At 50.2% G+C, this 20,029-nt stretch overlaps 2 protein-coding genes and 1 non-coding gene across 3 annotated transcripts; 1 reads left to right on the top strand and 2 right to left on the bottom strand.

Annotated features, from left to right (window-relative positions):
• Positions 1 to 335: 335 nt before the first annotated feature.
• ODC1 (ornithine decarboxylase 1) lies at positions 336 to 8,286 on the bottom strand. Its single transcript, XM_040622800.1, has 12 exons — positions 8,213 to 8,286; positions 5,485 to 5,628; positions 5,083 to 5,215; positions 4,624 to 4,797; positions 4,263 to 4,435; positions 3,442 to 3,576; positions 3,242 to 3,323; positions 2,966 to 3,049; positions 2,028 to 2,190; positions 1,832 to 1,944; positions 1,533 to 1,747; positions 336 to 813 (listed from the first exon to the last, which is right to left on the bottom strand). Exons 3-12 carry the CDS (start codon positions 5,182 to 5,184, stop codon positions 669 to 671), a joined length of 1,386 nt encoding a protein of 461 aa, XP_040478734.1. The 5' UTR covers positions 5,185 to 5,215; positions 5,485 to 5,628; positions 8,213 to 8,286; the 3' UTR covers positions 336 to 668.
• LOC121101094 lies at positions 6,559 to 6,693 on the bottom strand. Its single transcript, XR_005833051.1, has one exon. It is a non-coding gene; the product is annotated as a small nucleolar RNA SNORA42/SNORA80 family (small nucleolar RNA).
• Positions 8,251 to 19,891, top strand: LOC103664187 (translation initiation factor IF-2-like). The gene is made up of 3 exons (XM_040623079.1): positions 8,251 to 8,647; positions 8,748 to 9,211; positions 17,703 to 19,891. Exons 1-3 carry the CDS (start codon positions 8,251 to 8,253, stop codon positions 17,811 to 17,813), a joined length of 972 nt encoding a protein of 323 aa, XP_040479013.1. The 3' UTR covers positions 17,814 to 19,891.
• The last annotated feature ends 138 nt before the right edge of the window (positions 19,892 to 20,029 follow it).

Genomic DNA, 20,029 nt, shown 5'->3' with positions numbered 1-20,029 from the left:
TGGGGACACGCAGGGCGGGCGGAGCCACGTCAGCAGCAGAGGGGACGGTCTGCCTCACCCATGCTTTCCTTCTACCTACGTGGGGGCTGGAGCCGCTGTTCCCTGGGAGGGGCCGCGGCGAACCTCCCCCAAGACGCGTGCACTTGAAACAGAAGTGCTGAACAGGAAGACGGCATTTCGATGGACGGATTTTCAAAATATTGAAAACCACCAACTCCTAAGTCCGAAAACCACCAACTCCTAAGTCCTCTGGGACAAGACATCAATTTCCACTTACAAAACACATTCAAGGTGAGCCATCCGGAATGGACACACAGCAGAAACTCCCCGATGCCTCATTATTCCAAGATACTTTATTTTTAAAACAGGTCACAACACTAAGCTTTCGGCCCGTTCTGCCAACGTACAAGCTACAAACGCTTGCTCAGCAGCGGAGGGGCACGCCTTAGTATTATGTTTGAAAATTGCATAAAAATCCATATAAAACAAATATTCAAATAGTTTCCATAGGAACACAGATAAGTGACCCCATCGCCTAGTCTTCCATATTGTTGAATCCGTGCCAACCCTACTTAGACATTTCAAAACGAGCAGGAATGAAGTTAAACGGTCCCCCCAAACCCCCCAATTCAAGCTAAACTCGAAGGTAACAGCTACAGGAGTGGCACCTACACGTTAATGCTGGCCGAAGCGCAGGCGGCCGGGGGGCGCTTCAGCCCGCTCTCCCGGGCGCAGGACACGGGCAGGGTGCTGACGTCCTGCTCCTCCACCTCGGCTGGGAAGTCGTGGTTCCGGATCTGCTGCCTCAGTTGCCTGAGAGAGAAGTGGCACATTCAGAAACCCGGAGTCCCCGGAACGGGCAGCTTCACACGAGAGTCACTCGCTCGGGAGTCTATTTACCTCCTGGGTTACTACGTCATCGGGAGGCAATTCAATGTATTTCTAAAGCAAGCCTTTCTTCAGGAGCACCTTTTCGGTAACAGGGAAAGCACAAGTCATGTGCGTTCTTTACAATATCCTGTTTATGCAAAATACCCTGAGAGTTCTTTTGAAATAGGTACACCTTTGTAAAAATCTGAAAACAGATACAGATCAGTATCACCAGCGGATTTTCTTTTCATTTCTATTTTCCAAATTTTCTAAAGCATATTTTCTTTCTTTCTTTCTCTTTTTTTTTTAATTATTTATTTGACAGAGAGACAGACACAGCCAGCGAGAGAGGGAACACAAGCAGGGGCAGCGGCAGAGGAAGAAGCAGGCTCCCAGCGCAGCAGGGAGCCTGATGCGGGGCTCGATCCCAGGGTCCTGGGATCACACGCTGAACTGAAGGCAGACGCTTAACGACTGAGCCACCCAGGAGACCCTAAAGTATAAATTCCTAATACAGGCAGAAAATGAACTATTTTTCAAAACCTTGTTAGCATTTAAATCAAATCTAAACAAGACGATTTCTTATTCAGCCAGACAAGAGCCAGCAGAAACCCCGGAAGAAATCTGTTATCAAACCACAGACATGCGTCGTTGTCACTAACCATGTCGGTCCCGACATCACATAGTAGATAGTTGGCCTCTGGAATCCATTGAAGGTCGAAGCAGCAGCCACAGTGTAAGCACCCATGTTTTCAAAGACCATCCAATCGCCCACGTGCATCTCGGGCAAGTCGCAGCGCTCGACAATGCGATCCAGGCCATCACATGTTGGTCCCCATATGCTAGTTGAATAGTACTTCTCATCCGGTTTGGGTCTCTACATTCGAGAGAGAAAAGTGACTAGCTACCCTTGTCCTGACCACGCATGCTCACTGCTGTGCATACTATGTTCGGAAGGTACCTTCTGCAGAAGGGGCTTCACGTGCGCATGATCATAGAGGATACAATTGAAAGACCCGTACACTCCATCGTTCACGTAATACATAAAGGTTTGTTCACTCGACTCGTCTTCATCTGGAAAGGCACAAAGAGACTCAATTACCACTTTCTGTACCAACGTACAGCTGTGCGTGCCACGATTCGCCCTTTATACGTACCATCAGAGCCTGTCTGTTCCTTTAATACGAGTTTTTTGGCAATGATGTTAACTGCGAGCGTGAAGGCTGATGCAACGTAGTATCTGCCGGGCTCGGCTATGATTCTCACTCCCGAGTCGGCCGGGAAGTACTTGTCCAGGGCTGGGTTGATAACACTGGTGATCTACGAGAGACAGACGAGGACAGTCATCAAGGGGAGCTCACGGCAGAGCGAAAACCAGTGCTGTGATAGGACATCATAAAAGACGTGAGAGCAGCCATCAGCAGGGAGGGTTACTGTCCAACAACAGCCCAAGAAAAACCAACAAACCAGCATCTCCCTAAAAACCAGGCTGCATATCCCTGTGGTTTCGTCTGGATTCCCCTCTGGATACCGCCTACCCTTTACAAGATGTTATGGGTAGGATGCTATCAAACAACACTTTATTACTCCTTACTGAGGTTATCAAGATGCCTAAATATTTTAATCTATCAAATACATGCCAACAGGATAAAACTCTATTCTGCCTAGCTCACAAAACTTTAGTAAGAAGGTGGATCGATTTCATAAACTCCGCCACGTAATGGTTCACTTGGTAAGACGTCCACTTCAACTTCCTAAGTGACTAAAACAGTTAAGATGTTCAAAGAAAAGTACAAAATTCAGAAAACCCCATTCGGGGTAATGATGTCTGAAGTCCGCACACTCTTTCCATAGCAACATTTCCTAAAATAATCAACTATTTTCCACAATTTGGGGGGAAATGACTCATTGTCGTTTAGAAAACCAAAGCACATTAATTACAATTTTAAACAGCACAGAACTCACTGAAGATATCACACCAAAACATTCTTATGTTTGTGTAATTTCTTTTCGTATTACTTAAAACACATAAGTTCTGAAATACACCAAAATGAAACTTGCTAAAATAGCTATGAAGATTTTGGTTATAAATTACCTCTTCAAATTTAAGCTTTACATCCTCAGATCCAGGAAAGCCACCACCGATATCAAGCAGATACATGTTGAAACCAAACTCAGCCTAAAGGTAAGAAAGTTGAGTCAATCGAGTAGCCAGACTGATAACAAGTCATGAAAATGTATGCAGTGGATGGGTGTAAGCCTCTGGAATATGGGATGACTACTGCAAAAGGTTAATTCTAGAACTGAGTCTAGTTACTATCAGCCCTGCTCCCCACCCCGCCACCCCGGAATTGGGTTTGTGTATACTCACTCCCATGTCGAAGACACAGCGGGCATCAGAGATCGCTTGTACAAAGGTCTCAGGATCCGTGCAGCCACTTCCCACGTGGAAGCTGGGGTAAAGAAAGCAGAATATGCTATTTCTTAAAATTACTATTTACAGTGGGAGAAAACCTATTAAAACGTGCATTGTCTTGTATCTTAGCCTCTACGCCACCACCAAGATCTCACCTGACACCGATGACATCAATATTTAGCTCTCTTGCCCGTTCCAAAAGAAGCCTGCTGGTTTTGAGTGTGGCACCAAATTTAACACTGAGGCGACAGACTGCTTTGGAATCATCAGTGGCAATCCGCAAAACCAACCTAGAAGCAGAAAAATTGTATCAAATTTCCCATGACAGAAGACCACTTATAGCCAATGGTTAAAATAAATAGAAATCTGTGGCTCTGGGGCGCCTGGGTGGCACAGCGGTTAAGCGTCTGCCTTCGGCTCAGGGCGTGATCCCGGCGTTATGGGATCGAGCCCCACATCAGGCTCCTCTGCTATGAGCCTGCTTCTTCCTCTCCCACTCCCCCTGCTTGTGTTCCCTCTCTCGCTGGCTGTCTCTATCTCTGTCAAATAAATAAATAAAATCTTTAAAAAAAAAAAAAGAAAGAAAAAAAAGAAATCTGTGGCTCTGATACCTTGTGGATTGAGTCTCATATTTTTTTTTAAAGGATTTTTATTTATTTACTTGAGAAAGAACGAGACAGAGAACAGAGGGAGAGGGAGAAGCAGACTCCCCGCTGAGCAGAGAGCCCGATGCGGGGCTCGATCCCAGGACCCTGGAATCATGACCTGAGCCGAAGGCAGACACTTGACCAACTGAGCCTCCCAGGTGCCCTCAGAGTCTCCTATGGCTTTATTCATCAAGAGGATTTAAGATTTTCTACTTTGCCTCTGACCCAGCACACTTTTACTAAAGTACAGAAATCTCAAAACTGGAAACGTGAATTTGACAGCGTGCAGATCCCATCTGCGACCCTGCCCTCAAATAGGGGTCACTCACTTTGCCTTTGGATGCGCCCTGGCAACTTTCATCAACTCAACTTCACTATCAAAAGTCATCATCTGGACTCCATTGTTGGCAGCGTACTTAATCTGAGACACTTGTTTACAAGGATTTGCATAGATAATCCTCTCTGGAGGCACCCCGAGACTTTGGACCAACTGTATCTCGGTCTGAAAAAGATGAGAGAGTACATTATGTATATGAAACTAATCAATGAAAGAAACAGGAAAACGTAGGAATTCGGTCTCCCCACTTTCATTACTGTCTATTGCCCAAAAAACACAACTTTGATCTGCCCCGTTGGGAACACCAGGGCCACCTGAGATCATCGTTTTTGAGTCCCGCTGCTTTAGCTTACCTTGCTGGCACAGTCAAATCCTGTCCCAATGGTAGCGAGGGTCTTCACTATGGTTCTGCTATCGTTGCATTTGACTGCATAAAAGGGGCTGACCCGAGGAAGAGCTTTTAACCATCTCAGATGTTTCTTTAGAATGTCTCCAAGGTCGGCGACATAGAAGGCATCCTTATCATCCTACAGCAAAAGTGGTTGTGGGGAACTCATTAGCGACCTAATCATACTTCCCCCATGCAGCCTCCCCTCTTGTTCCCATCCATCTCAATGAATCCTCTTCTCTTTACCCTGGTCACTGACACGAACATCACTATTACCGCTGAGTGATCCATAGCTAATAAATTCTGAATTCCCTAACAAGACATGTGAGTTCCATTACATTTCCTTAGGACCCCAGTGAAGTTTCTCACTCATCTGCCCAGCATTTTCAAAGCTGCACTGCTAGCATGGACTCAAAATGCTTACCGAAGATGAAACTTCATTAATTTTTTGGTCCAGAATATCCTTGGCAGTAAAGCCTTCATCGAGGAAATGGCAGTCTAACTCTGCATTACTGAAGTTGTTCATGGTTTCTTGAAGTTCCTTGAAACGTAACAAACTGCAAAGAGGGTGGAGAAATTTACTCAGAAGCCATTGCAATACTCAGTAATTTTTTGAAAAATTTTATTTATTTACTTATTTGAGAGAGACAGTGCAGGGAAGAGGCAAAGGGAGAGGCAGACTCCCCGCTGAGCAGGGAGTCAGATTCGGGGCTAGATTCTGGGACTCCAGGATCATGGACCTGGGCCTAAGGAAGATGCTTAACTGACTGAGCCATCCAGGCACCCCAATACACAGTAATTCTTAACAAAAACCATGAATACTTACATGGAAAACTAAGAGATGGAATTTAAAGAAATTATTGCCAGCTTCTCACAAAGGCAATTCTCCGGAATTCCAAGTCCTGGGGAAGATGCGTGTGCCCCCGGTGCAGCAGTGGAAATGTTCTGATAAACACAATCTGCTGTCCGCCTTAGGAACACATCAAATGGAAAGATCAGGCCCTGATGGTGATGCAAGCACACAGGAAGGAGGGCTGCTCAAGCGCTCTCTGTGTAGTCAGCTCGCTCACTGGATTTGGGAACCCCGCTCTTCCAAGTCACAGGAATCCATAAACCTCTCCGCCATCCAAGCACACGGCAGATTCAACACCCGACTTTCTCAAAGGAACGCACGAAAATTCTATCCATACTACTATATACCTCAAAATAAGCACTTCAAATAGTCATGCTAAAACACCTACCGAAAGGCTTCAGAATCATCACTTCACTAAAATGGAACAATTTTTATAATGGCCAGTTTATCTGGTTTTAGGGATGCGTTAGCTCTTTGGAAGCTCAAAATAGCATTTCAGTAATTACTGAAAGGCGCCTTATAAACATCTACCTCCTGTTTTCACTAAGTCTTACACAGAACTTTTAATAACTAAAAGGCATTGTGGAAACGTCTAAGGCTAAACTTACTGAGTGCTCTTGTTTCCTAAGAATTTTACGAGCTAATTTTTTATGCTATTTTATTTTCAAGCCAAGCATGTGTTTTTACAGTGCAATCTTCTTATCAACAGACTATATTACAGTCGCTGTATCTGATCAGAAATCAGCATTCTTAAACCAGTGTTGCCTATCACCACGTCCGTGATTCTGCAAATCTCATCTGTCCTTACGGGCACCCTCATCCTTGCTTAGCTATGAACAATAATCACATGGAAGTAATTTTTGGCTAACTTTATAAATAACAAAAGCAAGGAAACAAACATGAATTATGAATAAGCAAAAATAAAGCTCATAACATTCAGAGCCACTGACCTTGGTCTTCAAGAAATGTGACAGTGGTGAATGAGCTATCTTAAAATTATTGATTTTAACTTATTTATAACTTCTGCTAGGCAGGACTTTCTTTTTTCACTGTGCGACCCACTTCAGTGCCTGCAGCCTACGGCACAGAGGCCAGGCAATGGTTCGGGGCCACAGTTTGCTCTGGCACGGGGCACTATGAGAGGCCCACAGGGACGGGCCTGCCATAAATCCAAACCCATGCATGGTAGAACTTGTCCTTTGTTGTTGTTGTGTGGTTTTTTCTTTCTTAAGATTTTATTTATTTTTTTAAATCTCTACACCCAAACGTGGGGCTCGAACTTACAACCCCAGGATCACCCATGATCGAGAGTCGCACGCTCTACCGACTGAGCCAGTCGGCCGCCCCTGGTAGAACTTGTTTTAAGACTTGATCTAATGTGACTTTCCATTGTCAATCTCCTACGTTACCAAAACCACCTCTAGGGGAAGTCAAGAGACTAAAGGGACAGAAAACCCTTTTTGTCTATATAATTAACACTTAACACAGGTACACGCAGTGACAGACTAGGCTATTTAGTTAGGGTCTTGTTAAAAAGCTTTACAATGTTCAAGCTTAAACTTGGGAAGTTATTATTTTGAAACATGTTACTATTAAGTATCTTTTGAAGCTTTATTTTAGTAACTTGCAATAGAAAGAAATTTCACCTTTTAGCGGTCTGTAGAGCTAAGTTACTTAAAATGATGGGTCAGTGAGCACAGGATAGCACTTTTCTGCTATGAAATTCTTTCCTGCTAATTGGGAAGTACTATACAAGAGACAGAGACAAATTTAAACAAACTGAAAAAAATTTCACAAGTCAACTAAACTATGCCCAATTTTAGCTTTAAGGTCAACACATTCTTTGTCCTCCCCAGACGTTTCTAAGAGGTTCTGCTCCCCACACTTACCAATTATTTGGGATTCTCCAACAACCACAATCAGGTTTTTGGTTTTTTTTTTAATGTGAGGGCTGCCTCCTACGTATAAGTCTGTTCGCCTGAACTGAGATCTCCATATTCTAGGCCTTTCTTAAATCTCTAAGTCATTCAAAATTCCTTACACAGACAATTCTAAGGCACAGCTAATGGGGAATGTATTAGCATAGTTACTACAAGGCTATTTTGTATCATAGCTCCAGCAATTCTGGCGAATTTCTACACTGGGTCATTTCCTCTGTACACAAAAACTAAGAGAAACAAAATTCCAGGACAGCGAGGCAGAATGGTCCGCCTCATCCTAATAAAAGTGAGCTGGGCGATGGGAGCCCGAGACCTGCACGGGCTCGCTCACACCTCTCCTGCACCTGCTGCCGGGCTTGCCACATGGGTTTTAAAAAAATAATAGCGGTTGAAAGAACCACGGACCTTCCCAACAGCTTCCGGCTCAGAATCCCCACTGACGTGGTTCGGAAGACGTGAGACGCAGTCCCCTCCAGCCCTGGCTGCCCTAAGCCGGGGGGCGATCCGGGGCAGGAAGGGCCGCGGCGAGGGTGGCCGCTGGGCGCGCGCAGAGTCCGGGGGTCCGAAGTGCCGCTTCACGGGGGAACTCAGGCCCCGGACAGTAGCGGCTCACCAGGGCAGGGACCTGTGGCCGGCGCGACGACCACGTGTCCCTCGCAGCTCCAGGCGCGGGGTCAGTCCCGGGCCTCCAGCCCGCCGCGCAGGGACACGTGGCCGTCCCCCCTCCCGCCTCCCAACCGGCCGGACGCGCCCCCTCTCACCTTAGAGCGCACCGGCGCCGCGGGCCAGCCCCATGGAGATGCCGCCGCCGAGCGCGCAGGACCGCCGGCCGCCCCGCCGCCCCCGTCAGCCGGCCGCCCGCCGCCTCGCTCCCTCCCGCGGAAGACCGCCGGCCCGAGGTGGCGCCGGAGCTCTGGCAGAGGGGCGGCGGCGGCGGAGGCTGAGGGGACTGACAAAGCCGACGCGCCGCCGCTCCGCTACTTATAGCACCGCGCGTGTCGTCATGGAGACGCACCAGCTCAAACCAGCCGCGATCGGTTCCGTCCGGGCGTCCTCCGAGGAAGGGGGCGGAGCGCGGCGGCGGCGGCCAAACCGGGGCCGGAGGGAGGATGGGGGGCGCGGGCCCTTCAACGTCAGCGGCTCCGAGCACCACCCGGCCCGCCCCCGGCCTCGCGCCCCTCCCGGCCCTGCGGCAGGTTTGCGCACGCGCACGACGCCGCAGGACGCTTCCAGCGGCCTCGCACCCCTCCCGGCCCTGCGGCAGACACGCGCACGCGCACGCGCTCGCCGCCTCAGGGCTCCCCCTGCGGCCTCGCGCCCTTCCCGGCCCTGCGGCGGGCCCGCGCACGCGCACGAAGCCTCAGATCCCGGGCCCTCCGGCACCCGCTGCTCTGCTGGACCTCAACCCTGGGGCAGGAGCGGGCGCCGCAGAATTGGGAAACCTGCAGCTGATAGATGCCGAATTTCAGCATCCGCGCTGGGCAGAACTGTTCTTCCACTTGGCTTTAAATGCCTCAGTCCTAGGGCAGAGAAAGGCGATCGCGGGCACGAGCGGGCCACGTGGACCCTCCCGGGTGGACTCTGGCCCCTCCTGCCAGGCGCCTCCAGTCCCAAGGAAGCGACCTGTAACGATTCTGGGTTCACCCCAAGAACAGAACGCAGACGCAGACAGGGGCAAGGTGCGTACGGAGGGTCACCTGGCAAGCTGGCGGCACGGTTTTGCGCTGCTCCTGAGCCTCTGCGCCAATAAACGTATCCAGGTGTGTTGCGTCTAGATGGCTGGCAGCGACAGCCACGCGAAGACACAGGTGCAGTATTAAGCCAGAGGCTTGTCTAAGGGCCGCAGGGGAAGGAGGTAGAGGGGCCACAGGCCGCCGAGCCCTTCCACTGCCCTTTACCATAGTGGACAGCACTCGTCAGTGACTCCCTAAGGGCGGATGCGATTGCCTTGCTTTGAAGAGCCCTGTAAGTCCCAGCACAACAAGAGTCTGCACAATGAATCCATAAAGGCAAAAGCCTTAGGAAATCAGTTATCCCTAGAAGCTTGCAGCCTCTGGTGGAGGACTGTGCCTCTCTGGGGTGTGGGCCACCACCCACCGCTGACCCCAGGGAGGGGAGAAGGAACGTGGGGCACTTTTTTTTTTTTCTTTCCTTTTACGATTCTTTCCCTTGACCACAAAATGCAGCAATCGCGTCCCACCTAGAGTGTGGGGCGTGACCCACCTGAGGGTTGCCGGTGAGGATTTAAAGACCGTGTGAAGCTAGCCCTGGCAGGTGGGGGTTGGTGCAGAGGGATCTTGGAGGAGTTCAACGCTGGACCCTGTCCCTGGCACTGACTTGCTGTGTGATCTCGGATCAATTACCTCCCTTCTCTGAGCCTCCGACGAGGTTTGACTAGATGACACAGGATCTTTACAGCTGCAGAACCCTGTGAGATTTTGAAAAACTTCCCTTGTACTGCCACCTCGCTCAACTTTATTTTTACATAGTCTTTGAGCAGCCACTGGGTGGATGCCAGGCGCCACTGGACTAGGGGAGGGAGGAGGGGAGTTACCTCCACCCTAACAAGCTTAATTTCTACCGAAGGATGAGATAAGCAACCCATCCGAGAACATGACAGCCCAGGCAGTAAATGAGACAGCTTTAGAATCATGGTGACCACCCTGGTATTTGTCCCCCCTCTGTGAAGAAACATTTTGTCCCAGTGACAGACTTTTCCTCACATTTCAGAAGCTTCCCGTGTCCAGTGCCACGGCCAAGTGGGGAAGAGGGTCCACACCCACAGTTCTCCTTGGCATGTCAATCAGCCAGTCATTGCCAAGCGAACATTGTCCCCGCTCTGCAGCCTCCTCCAGGCAGCGGGGACCAGATGTCTCGGCACATGGGGTCCTGGTAGCGGCCTGGCGTGAAGGGAAGGACGGTCAGCCCCCGTCTTGCCAGCAGCTTGCCACCGTGGGAGTGTGACCTGGCCACTTCCCCGACTTTCTGAGCCAGTGTGTCTCTAGCCATTAAGGGAAAGTTTTGGGCCAGATCTAGGGTCCTGTGTCAGCTCAGATGTGTGATTATATTTTAGATTTAGAGTATTAACCGGAATGAGAGGCACGTTCTTGATTGAGGAAGCCAGGTGGTGTGTCCCTCTGCTGTGCGTGTATGCCACTCACACCCAGGTCACACAGATTTGCTGCCGCTCCTGCTAGCCACGCCAAACATGCAAACTCCTGCCCGCATGCCGTACTTTCCTCTGGGGAAGCCACGTCTTGCCCCGATGATCCGTCTGACCCAGATAGGGAAACAGAAGCAAGGGAAGGAGGCAGTGCTGCTTCCTTGAGCGCTGGCCCGGCTGGCCACAGGCAAACTCTTGGAGAGGCCCTTGGCCTTGGGTCTGGGAGTTAGCAGGGCCTGAGTCATTAAACCCAGCTACTAACCTGGATTTGAGAAGATAAATCGGCGATGACTAAAGCTGGCCTTATTCATATGCTTGGCATTAATGTCTTTCTGCGTATTTTCGGTAGACTGTGTCGTCTCCCGGACTATTTCTTTCCTTGGAGAAAAGCAGCAGCTCCTTGTCAACTACGTGGTGCCCAACGCCTAAAAGTTACACTAACATGAAGGTGAGGTTTTTGTGTTTGGTACAGAAGCCGTACTGACAACAAAAAAATACACCAAAAACCGTGTTGGACGTGCCATTTAAGATCTGTGTCCTCAGTCATCCCTCCTAAGCTCCAGGACCAACTCGCGTTTTTTTAGCTACCTTCACCACCGAGCTCATTCTGGAGCCCTGGGCTTCCCTTCCCCTCTCTGGGTGTCTGGCTCCCCATGTAAAACGCTCTCTGGTTGGATCGGCAAACATAAACGTGCCAGCTCTTGCACTCTGATGTTCTAAGAATCTCTAACTTCCTTTACAACGAGACTCATGTATAAATCCGCCGTATACATTTTTTGAACCAAAAATAAGGATATGTCTGAAAAAGAGGGTGTTTTTTTTCTTCTTTAACTTATTAACACGAAAGGGCTTATGAAGGTATGTAAAGTGAATACAAATTTAAGGAGTCCCCTTTACTAGAAATAATTAAATAACATAGAAGACAGCACTCGGCGGACATTTATGTATCCGTGTAGTCGATATTGGAATATTAGACGTTGAGAGCCTCCTGGAAAATGGGTTTGTGTTCCATCCACGCGTCCAAGGTCATCTGCTACTGCACCAAATATCTTCCCAGAAACCCAGAGTCGACTCCGGAGTGAGGCTCATGACATTCAGTTACATGAGGACTTGGGAGAGGTTAGGGCCGGTCCTGCAAGGGTACCCTAACTGAGGACAGCTGGGAAGCAGTCATGTGACACTCGAGTCATCTGTGGATGTTTGACCACGTGTTCTGAAGCTCAGTCACTCACCAGCACTCTAGCCTTGCCCTCGAATCGCTTGAGGTGTTTCCAAAAATCCAATCCGCCCTCCAAGGTGGAAAGTGTGCCATCCTTGCCAATATCCAAATGATGTGCCCCAGGCGCAGAGAGCTTCCGGGAGGCCCTCCTTGCTCTGAGCAACGCAGGTGTCATCACAGAAGGGGAGCACCTCCAAAGGCATCTGTCAGAAGCCGAAGACACCCATGTGTAAGTGGACGTCCCAGGACGTCTGTTATATAAATTGTCTCACGGCCCCACCTTGCCCCCGCCCTGGCGTGGCTCCCTGCGTAGTTGCTGGCACAGAGGCCTTCTGGCAGGAAACGGGCCAGGGCCTCCTGGAGCCCAACAGCGCCCCGCGGCAGGTCGGTGGCCACACGGTACATTGCAGAGAAAGGGTGGCCTCTGTCCAGAGGAGCAGGAGTTCATTTGACTGGCAAATTGGTTTTAGCAATGCCTTGCTTCCCACAGCCTGCCTTCTGAGCAGCCGGAAGACAGAGTCCCAGGATGTGTGGCTGAGCCAGGGTTCAGATATGACACCTTCCTCACAAAGGGCCTGACAGCAGGACAAAGGTTTTCAGATCTGACCGCTTTACTCGCTTATCTGCAACTCTTCACTGGTGGCCTTGGTCCCAGAGGCTAAAGTCTGGACGCCCGGCACCCAGGACGGTCAGAGGTCTGTCCCACTCCCTTTCCCAGTCTCCTGTCCTGCACTGGGCTGTGCGTGTCCTAAACCCCCCTAAACCCTGCAGTCCTCCTAAACCGCTTCGTTCTGCCGACCCTGCCCACCTGCCATCCCAGTGTTCCTCACACAGTACGGACACCTTGGGTCTTGGCCCCTGTCTCTTCCCACCCCCTTTGACGTCAGGACCACAGTTTACTTACCGTCACACGTCCAGTTGCTAGCCCAGTACCTGGCAGACGAAAGTCGCTCAACATTGTTAGGTTGGAGCAAGGGCTGCCCTGAGAAATCTGCGACTTGTGGTTACGCAGCTGATTAGCTCATGGGAATTTCTCTCTCTGTGCCGTCTCAGGTCAGAGGGAGGAAAGATGCTGAATATTCTTCCTTCGGTCGTTCATTCGTTCATTCAATCTGTGTTTATCTTAAGCGTGTCCTACATGCAGTTGGTGTCCTGGGCTACGGAGGATCTGGGGGCTGCAGCTCTGGGCTGGGTGCTCGGGCACCTCGTACACCTGCCAAGGGCCCGACCTTCTGACCCACCGCCTCTTTCGTTTGATTTTCTCCTAGGCTCCTGGTGACTGCCTCTGAGCGCACCTGAGGCAGCACCTGTGCTGGGTTTTGCCACTGTCCCTCTTCTTGCTGGAGCCCCACCCTCGTGGGGCCCCACCTCTGGGAAACCCCAAAGCCCAAAAGAGTTCTTCCTCTCATGGTAGGGAACAGCATGTGGAGGGCTCTGGCACAACGTAAGCCTTCTTGAAAGCGTGTGATCCGCCTGGGGTTGGTGTGAGCTCCACATACCTGCCAAGTCAGACCCGAGACTGAAGGGTCAACAGTTTCGTGCTGGGCTGAGCCACAGGGGCCCTGGGCATAAGCAATGTGTCCCTGGGCTCATCAGGACAGCTTGTAGGAGCATCTCAAGGGGATGCATGTTTTCCCCCTTCAACCTGTGAGCCCTTATTCTAGGCCAGGCCCCCTCTAGCTGCCAAGGAAGTCCCTGTCCTCAAGGAGTGCACAGTTAGAGAGGGGGCCAGCTCCCAGGCTTGTGCTCTGTATGTCTGGTCACCTGGACAGGGCCACACAGGGTACCATCACGGTGGCCCAAGGACAAAGGCATGAGCTGGCTCTGGGTATTAGAAACAGAGAGAAAGGCTCCTCCAGGGCTGGGCTGAGCTGCAGAGGGGCCGAGGGCACTCAGGGTAAGGACATGGAGAGAGGTAACCATCCATGTACCCAGCTTCACTTGGGAAGAGAACTAAGGGCTATGTGACGGGACTCACTCTGGGGACGACCTCTGACCCTCAGGGGCCACTCTTCGGTTGTGCAGACAGATCTCAAGGTGCATTTCCCATCAGCCCAACCAAATCCTGCTGACAACAGGACCCAGTGATCTCGAAGGGCAGGGGGAGGGGTTAGCCGCCCCATGCAGGTATGAAACATTCCCCTTTGGCATGCCATGCCCTGTATCATTCAGGGCCCTGGCCCAGAGTTCAGTGGGGTGAATTTAACATGGGAACTAGTTACAGAGATAACAGTATATCTAACAGCTGCAGAAAGCAGCTACCACCATAGGCTGGGTGTAAAAGGGAGGAAGGGCCCCTAGCAGAGCTGTGGCCACTTGGGGGCTGTCCAGTGGGAACTGGAACCACAGAGAGGCACTGACGGGGTGGGGGGGGGGGCTGGAACCACCGAGGGGAAGCAGCCAATGCCGGGGATATTGCTCGAAGCAGAGACAGGAGGAGAAGGACCCAGCTTCTCTGATCCTCCAATCTCTTACTGGGGCCTCCCGATTGGATCCTGTTGGCAAGAGAGCTGGCAGGTGATTTTCACGACTCAGCCCCCACCCCCATCCATGGGAGAATCAGAGCCTGGCCTTGGGGATGTGGGGGGATGGGTATGAGATCAAGCAGGCTAATGACGGGCACGGCTCCCTTTCCAAAGGCTTGTGAGAATCATCTTCCTGCTAACATGGAGGACCCGTCCTAAGAAGAGTTCCAGTAAGCACAGTATTACGTTTCCTATTGGCTTGAGCAACAGGGAAAACTAATCATCTCACATACCAAGAAATGTCAAGGAAGGGAGGCTCCAGTTTCATTCCTTCAGAAACTCATAAACAACACCAAAAACCAAGGTCCCATTCATCTTTCTCACTTCCATGCCCAGGGTGAGGGCCCAGCTCCCTTCATGGTTGCAGATGGCTGCCCGGGTTCTCAGCTTCGGACACGGTTTATAAAGCAAAGGCTCGTGGGAAGAGGGAGAGGGCCTCTCTTCCTCTATCTCTCTTTACGCAGAACTAACTCTCCCCAGCCTACTTCCCTTCCTGTTTCATTAAGTGGAATGGATCACATCCTCTTGCCTTCTCGATCTCTAGGAAGGAGGGTAGGACCTCCCTGTTTGAGTTAAACTGATTTCTGTTCACCCACTAGCACTGGAAATGCTTCTTTTATCTGCTGCCTCTCCCAGGGCGCACCCAAAAATGCCGTCTGCGTTGGGGCCACCTGAAGGACATGGGTCTGGAAGAAGCCAGAAGTCCCAGGAAGAGCCAAGCTGGGAGCTGAGCCTGGAAGAGTCAGAACCAGCTGGACGAGAAAGAAGAGAAGCGACAAAGGCACCTGCTCCAATATGTCGCCCCCCCACCCAAGACGTGAGGTGGAATGTGGGCTGCCTTGCGGCTTGTTTAAACCACAGAATGTGGCAAAGGAGAGACAGCTTCCACCTCGCGAGCTGGGATGCTGGCCTTTGAAGCCCTGGGTCCCCTTGTAAATTGGGAGGCTGCCCTGAGGCCACCATGCTGGGGGAACTCCAGGCCAGGTGAAGAGCTCCATCTAGGTGTTGTTCCCAGCTGAGCTGAGCTCCCAGCAAGCAGATAGCCTGCGCCAAACATACAGTCCAGCCCCAAGCCAGGGCGTCACTCGGCCACCAAATCTTCCCTGCTGAGGACCCAGACGTCATGGACCAGAGACAATCCTGGCCCCACCGTCCATGACCCACCAAATCTGCACGTGTAATAGATGGTTGTTTTACCCTATTAAAGTTTGGGATAATTTGTTACATAGCCATATAAAACAGAAGGAAGCAGCTATAATATTCTTACCAAATATTTGAGCAGGACCCCTGGGTGGTTCAGTTGGTTAAGCATCTGATTATTGGTTTTGGCTCAGGTCATGATCTCAGGGTCATGAGATCGAGCCCTGTGTCAGGTTCCAGCTCAGGGGAGTCTGCTTGAAGATTCTCTCTTTCCCTCTCCCTCTGCCCTCCTTCCCACTGACGCACACACTTTCTCCCTTTCTCTCCTTCCCTCTCTCTCCTTCCTTCTCTCTCTCTCTAAAACAAATAAATCTTTAAAAAAAGTTCTGAGCTGGGCCTGCGTATCGCGGTGAGCAGCTCTCTCTGGAAGAGCCCAGCTTTGGGTTTAAACATTTCCTAGCACAGCAGTGAGAGAGCGAGCTGGGGCGACCAAGTGTATGGATCTGAATCCCAGCCCTCCCTGGCAAGTCAGTTCGTTTCCCTGAATCTCAGTCTTCTCATCTCTAAACGGGGAAAATAACAGAAGCCACCTCTTGGGGTTGCCATGGAGATTAAATGAGATAATTCACACACAGCACCAATCTACAGAATCTGACACCTAAAACGGAAAACTTTTTAATGTCCTTCTCCTAGATCCAACAAAATTGTTCTCTGTTAGTGACGTCTGTAAAAACCAGCAGCAATGATCACTTTCTTGATTTGTTCTTTAGGTTTAAAACAAAAAATCGTTTTAAAAGAAGAAACTTCAATTCTACAGATCTCATTCAGATTATGTTTCGTGTATGAATGGAAAATCCGTACCCACCAAATACAAATATCACATCTTGCAGTTAGCATCTGCAACTGCTTCCACTTTCTATACCGAAACTACATGCGGAAGGACAGGATTGTACATTCACAACCTTGTGACGTTGTTCATTTCGTGTCTGTCATGGGAGCTGGAGGCATGAATTGCTCCCGGGCTGAGCTCAAAGGGAGGGACGTTCAGTGTCAAAAGCAGAAACGTCCTGGGCGATTGACGAGGACCAGCTGGTCAGCCTCCTGAAGGACTGCGAACCACGAGAAACAGACCAAACACATGTAGCCAAGTCTGTGTGAATCAGGGGCCGACAATAGAACGGAGAGTTCTCTGACGTAACCGAGGTGCAGAATAGGACGTTTGTGAACCAGGCGAGCAATGAGAACGTGACGTTTCACAGACGTATTATTAAAACTCAACTATAACCGCAGCGATTGTTTAAAACAAAGGAACTTTTTCAAGGAGGAGTATTTCATCTGTGCCGCTGGATAGAATCGATGGGCCGGGGGACAATGACAAGCAAGGCGGCTTCCCCAGTCAGCTTTACCCTCGTTTTCAAATTACCTACAGACATTGCAGGTCCCTACGGCCTGTCCTGGGGCTGTCCCGCCCGTCTGAAAGCACAGCTCCTGGTGGGCAGAGACATTAGCTCTCATTACAGCTGGCCCTGGGCTCCTGGGGGAAGGTCTTTCCCATCTCTGTGAATGGGGAAAGGGCTGCTGGACGTAGGAGTTTGCATGGTTGCTGGTTACTGGATGATTCCATAGATTAGAAGGCGTCTGGTGGCGGCCTTGACATTTGGGAGCGGCTCAACGACAGTTGAGAACTCCCGTATCTTCTTCCGTATCTACCCAAGCCAGTTCCCTCTCCCGGAATGCCTTCCCCTTAGATCTTTGCTGATTGAAATTTGCCTCATCTCACATCAGTGAAATCCCATTAACTACATTCCTACAGATCTGTTTACGTCTACCCCTCCTGGGTCTCTGGGCCATATCTGGTCTTGTCTAGTCTCTGCTTCTTTGACAAGGTGGGGTATTAGCAGGGAGGTGCGCGTGCTGTCCTGTTACCCCATGAAATTGCACGTTCCCTGGACGATGAGGCCCTGCTTTCCCTTCGCTGCCTCCATTTAGAAACCACAGTCCCTAATTAGACCCGCAGTCCTTAATTAGGTCCTCCTTCCTGATGTTTGGGGTCCCATTCCATACAGACTCTTGGTGCTGACTTTAGGGTAGACATGTGGTCCCAGATGACGTTGTAAGGTGGGTGTAAGACCTGGTTTGCCTGGGACAGTCAGCCCTGGGTTATGCTGTTGTTCCCGTGTAATGAGCAAAACTCCTCCCTCTAGGTGACCCTCGCCTCATCTCCCGGATCTTCTCATGGCCTCATGGGCGCTCGCCTCCTCTTGCACTGTCTCTCTCCAGAACGCACCTGCCTGAACCTCGGGCCCTGGCCATAGGCCCATCTCGGGGTTTCCCGGAGGCCCGTTGCCAACGACCTTTCAGATGAGTCTGAACCAGTGGCCTGAGCGCTCTGCCTGGGCTTTTGACCAACAGCAGCACGCGCAGCAAGACTCAAGCAGGAGGGCAGGAGCCGTGGGCTGCCTGGAACTGTCACAAATGAACTTGTTTGGGCTGCAGGAGTGACAGTCACTCTCTCGTACAGCAAGGACAAGTATAAATCAGTACCACACTTACAGAACGCAATCTCGCAGTAAGTATGAGAAGCTTTAAGCATGGTGTGCCCTTTAGTCTAGCAAACCCACTTGTAGGGCTCTATCTAACCACAGATAGACTCTGAAAAGCAGACGATGTTTTTGTCATGAAGGTATTCATGAAAATGTCATTTATAATAACAAGAATTGGAAACACTTCAAATATCCAACATGAGTCGAAGGGTGATAAAATTATGCTGTAGCCGTAGGATAAAACAGTACTCAGTCTTTACAAGTGTATTTATGAGTGTTTTGTAATGATTTGGAGAAATGTGCAACGTGATAAAGTGAGAGCAGATCTATAAAACCGTGCTCTGGGCAGAACCAATCTGGCACCTTGATAAAGCTGGAGAATTTGCCCTCGTAGGATGGTGTCACTGTCCCCGGGGCCAGATTTTCTGAACGCGTATAGACTTACAGAACTCTCCCACGTGCTCATGTGCTTCAGGCCTTTTCGATTGGTTCCCTGGTACGCTCTTTGCACCCCCTCCTGCCAATGGTTCTCACTTTCTACGCCTACGCCGATCGATTGTCCAATGATGGAAGTGTTGGGTATTTTTGCTGTCCAATATGGCAGCCGCTAGCCACATGGTGGCTCTTGAAATGAGGCTGGAGTGACTGAGAAATCAAATTTATAAGTGTATTTCATTTTGATTCGTTTAAACTTTTAAACAACCGTGCCGGCTGGTGGTTGCCCTGTGGGACCCTGAAGGTCTAGGTGAAAACTAGACATGTTGATTTCAGACGTACAAATAGCAACATACCCAACTGCATTTGCATTTTGAAGACCACCTGAACCTACTGAGCCCATGATCCCCTTCCAACCTGGCCCTCCAGGAACTGTGTTCTCAGGACGGGACTCCGGCCGAGGACAGAACATTCCTTGGAAAGTCTGTTGACTCAGCGCTTTAGAAGCAAGTGGGAACGGCTCCCTGAGCCACAGGCTGGGCATCCTCAGCTCTGACCTCCCTTTGGAAGAAAGCACCCCTGTAACTCTCTGCTGAGGTGTGATGCATTGCCGGAGTCTGAGAGCCACCCCATGACATAATTTTAACTTTTAAAACCATTTTTTCATGCTGCTGGACAAAGGCAATTCTTCCTGCTTATAAAACCAAACCCCTTATTACGCTAAACGGACTCTCCTCTAACCATTACTTTCGTGAAGTGCACACTGGCCGGATGAAGGATCCGGAAGGATGCTGAGTTGCGGATTTGAAGCACAGGGGAAGTGTATGCACCCTGTCCCACATTTGTGAAGTCACACATGGACAACTCCCAGTTACATCACTGCACACAGCTCACAGAGCGGCCTTGTGGCCCACTGACTGCAGGGGGAGATGGCTCCTTACGGCTTAATTGCACCTGTGCACCCGGGAGAATTACAGTGCTCTGACCTGCACCCTGCCAAGAGCTTAGCCAGGGTGCCTCCCTGTTCCGAGCCTCACTTTTCCGGCCTATAAAATGGGAGGGAGGGACCACTGACCAAGCAGCCCTAAGGTCTTTACCGTGCTGACTTCCTCCAGGTCTAAAGTGAAGCAGAAGGAGAGAAAAAATCCACCTGGTGAAGTGAGTGGCCAAATTGGGAAGAAGCTCCAGCCTTCTGTGCACAAACAGAGCTGTACTTTTTGGCACTTTGCAAACGCCAGCTTCGTGACCCACCTTCATGGAGAAGTAAACCAGTAAGCTTAGATTAGGCTAAGGTTGTTGGTGTTTAGTGAGCCTAATGTGGGCTCTCAGGCTTGCCATTGAATAGTCGTGTGACCTCGGACGAGTCACGAATTGTGTGCCTCCGCTTCCTCGTGTATAAAGTGAGGATAACAGTATCTATTGTCCAGGCTTGTCGTTCCTTGGCGTCCTTCATTTCTGCCTTTAATTCGTATACAACAACTGATAATGTTAGCATCGGTCAGAGTTAATTTTTGGGTGTCGAGACCACACCAGTGGTTTACATATTGAAGTGA

The sequence above is a fragment of the Ursus maritimus genome, unplaced genomic scaffold (assembly GCF_017311325.1).
Source record: "Ursus maritimus isolate PB19 unplaced genomic scaffold, ASM1731132v1 scaffold_6, whole genome shotgun sequence".
In the NCBI taxonomy this organism is placed as follows: domain Eukaryota; kingdom Metazoa; phylum Chordata; class Mammalia; order Carnivora; family Ursidae; genus Ursus; species Ursus maritimus.
Note: the sequence above shows the minus strand (reverse complement) of the source record. Positions and strands in the feature narration are given on the sequence as shown.